Below are 3,232 nucleotides of genomic sequence, written 5' to 3'. Positions count from 1 at the left end.
CTACTACTACTACTACTACTACTACTACTACTACTACTACTACTACTACTACTACTACTACTACTACTACTACTACTACTACTACTACTACTACTTGGGTATCCATAGACAAGATTGACGTTGGAGGGAGGTGGGGAGGGGCCAGGTGAGAGAGGTGAGAGACAGGAGAGAGACAGAGAGGGACTAGGTACGGGGTATGAAGGAGAATGCGATTGACTGCTCTTCTTCCCTTTCCCCTTCCCCTTCCTCACTCTAGAATAGGTAAAAGAAAGGTGGTCTCAGGACTGGTCGAAGCATGAGAAGCAGAAGTTTTGCTCTAACAAAGGCCCACGGGAGTTGCTGCATTAGCCCAGCTTCAGTGATTGTGATTAGTTAGATGAACGTATCTAAATTAGTGAGAGTCACTAAAAAAAAAAAAAAATACCTACTGTTCAGAGGTGTACACCATGCATACATGCAGGCTTGAATGTAATCAAGAGTAGATTTATTTGTGACAGGCTGTGAGCTATGATAGAAACCTAGGTGGGAGGGGGGCTCGATTCGAGCACCGATCTCTGCCTGATCCTGATTTGTGTTGGAAGAAGTGACACGTTGAGTTGTTTTGTTGCAGGATACTGGCCATGGGTGTTCGATCACTCATGCGAAATTAGAAAATGATGGCAATTCGGGCTACAGCCATGGACTTGGAATGGCCTTCAATCATCTTATCATGACGTGCAGGCGACCATGCTCTCCGAGCCACGTATGGCAGACAAGCTGTATGTAGTAGGGAAAGGATTGAGTAGTAGGGAGTCAGATCACGGATACTAAGGAGGTAGTAGCTAGTAAAGTAAGCTGGCCATATATCTCAATCGGGAAGGAAGGATTAGACAGCCAGTGAAAAGTAATCAAACCAGTTCCGGGGCGCCACACGTGTGTGTTGCCCATCAGCGCCTGCAGTGAGAAGGCACACATGATACCTAGTAGGAAAGAAAGAGCCTATTGTCTATGAGAGCATTGAACAGGGAGGAATGCATGGTTCAAACATGGCCAGACCATTCAATGAACAGTTAGTACAGTATATTCCGAAATTTCCATGGACCATTCGCCAACGACACTATCTAATTACTCCACCCTCCTATAGCCCTAGGTGAAGATCCGCCGTAATCCCAGGCCCGGTCATCAGCCCGGCAGAAAAACGAAGTGTGTACCCCCCATCCCGGATAATCATTCTCCATTGTTAGACATTCCGTTCCCGATCCCTGTCCTGTCGTTATATAGAATGAGGAGTGATCTGCACAACCAACAGCATTGCTCAGGTCGAATGACTCGGTAGACAACCGTGTGACGGGCGCTGACACATGAAAGGATGATATCACGGACGCCGTCGCGGGTGGTGTTGTTGTGGTAGTGGACGGATAACCATGACTATAGGCTATCTTTCCTAGTGGTGGTTGTGTGATTTCACGCTGACAGTTGTCCTTTCGCAGCTCATCTTGGCCTGATGGGCGCCCACGGAGCTTGGCCTTAATCTTCGTAGCTTTCCCACCTTTCGCCCCTGACCGCTGGCGCTGGGGTGCTGGTGGGTCTGAGCTCGATGTCTTTTTGTTACTCGCTTGCTTTCGATACCGCGTGGTGGACTGGACGCCATATTTGACGGCTTCTTCCGTTAGGCGCCAGTAGTTCTGGGGCTTCTTACCGGGTTGCTCCTCTCGAACAGCTTCAAACCCCTATTGGAAGATGCACCGTGTCAGTCATCGGAAAAGACCAAGGGCCTGAGACAAACAGCACTAGCGATCGTGGAGTATCGCGAAGTAGCATCACCTACCGCATTCATCGAGAGGTTGTGGCGGACACTATTCTGCCAGCCTTTGGAAGAACGGTCCTTACCTTTTACTGTGCGCTTCTCAAACCAGCTGTAGATATCCTGAAGCGTAAGCTTCTTATCGGGAGCCTCGAGGAGAGCTTTCTCGATAAGGCAGGAATATGGGGCCTCCGAGTTTGCCTCCTCCCCGATGTCGTCAGGACTAGGTCGTGGCTCCTCATGGTGAAACCCTAGTCTGTTTGCATGGGTCTTCACCTTGTCAGGTAGGAACAAACGATGACCGGATCTCGGAAAAGCCGGTGACGGTGGTGGCAACCGTGGGGTAGGACAAGCCGTTTGAAAGGTATCCGGCCGTGTTGGATACGGTGCAGCTATCTGAAAAGGTACGGAATAGGTGCCAGATTCAAGCGAGCATCCAGGTTGCTGGGTGCCCGGCGTCCGCGACCAGAGCAGAGAATTTCTGGTGCTTTCATAAATGCGCCCTGGTTCGAGCTTTACTGGTTTGGACTCCGAGCAACTGGGCGCGGTTGAAGGCGATAACCATTCGGAAGACTCAACGCCGTGAGCCGGAAAGAGACTTGACACTTCCTCCTCGGATGAAGAGTTGGATGGTGAAGTAGAGGGCCGGTATAGCGGAGCCTTCCACAAAGGTGAGTTATGATAATGATGTTGTTGTTGATGGTGGTGGTGAGACATCGCCGTCTCTGAACTGCCGGAATGGGAACTCGTCCAATTCTCGATTGCTGAGCAGGGAACATGGTGAGAAGATGTCAAACGAGCGCCATCTGTTACAGATGATGGAGGGGTCACTGTTTGTCTCGCAGGCTCAATCTGAGAAGAAGCCCGGCCGAATGGAAGTGAGTCCGGGTGTGAGCTGAGAGGAGGAGAGGGATAGAAACGATCCATAATGTGCTTGTGCTTGTGTTTGTACTAGTAGTATGAGCCAGTATGAACGCAGTCTATGACGAGAGCTGGGTCAATGACTAGTTCAGAGTAACATGAGAAGAAGTGTAGCTTCACAGCGGAATAAAAATATTATATAAATTTATTGAGACTTCAACGACACCCTTGCCTCTCGAGTCCCCTCAAGTAGCTTGCTGCAAAATAAAGGGTTCTTTCTGAACAAAGGAAAGGAGGGTTAGGAGGGGTTGGCTCCAAAAGTGCCTTCGAATAAATCAGAAAAAAATAAATAAATAAGGCCTGTGACCACTGAGATGAAGGGAGCCCGATCTTGCAATTGAAGCTGTGAGGCAAAAGAAAATGCCAGCTCATAATGTACAGTACGAGCTTGGTCTTTTTGCTCTCTTCTCTTCCCTTCTTTTCTTTTTCTTTTTGAGGTCTGTCTACGGTATCAGCCTCTCCCTCGGTATGTTTAATTCTCTCTCCTACCAACCCTCTTGCTTCTTTTGCAGCTTTACGATCAATCAG

At 48.9% G+C, this 3,232-nt stretch overlaps 1 protein-coding gene across 1 annotated transcript; it reads right to left on the bottom strand.

The window, feature by feature from the left end:
• Positions 1-1,031: 1,031 nt before the first annotated feature.
• Positions 1,032-2,710, bottom strand: BO86DRAFT_441920 (uncharacterized protein; the record flags this gene model as incomplete). The annotated part of the gene is made up of 2 exons (XM_025676282.1): positions 1,032-1,709; positions 1,808-2,710. 2 exons carry the CDS (start codon positions 2,708-2,710, stop codon positions 1,101-1,103), a joined length of 1,512 nt encoding a protein of 503 aa, XP_025523029.1. The 3' UTR covers positions 1,032-1,100.
• Between the last annotated feature and the right edge of the window lie 522 nt (positions 2,711-3,232).

This window comes from Aspergillus japonicus, assembly GCF_003184785.1.
Source record: "Aspergillus japonicus CBS 114.51 unplaced genomic scaffold BO86scaffold_80, whole genome shotgun sequence".
NCBI lineage: Eukaryota > Fungi > Ascomycota > Eurotiomycetes > Eurotiales > Aspergillaceae > Aspergillus > Aspergillus japonicus.
The sequence above is the reverse complement of the archived record's forward strand: the minus strand, read 5'-3'. Positions and strand labels throughout refer to the sequence as shown.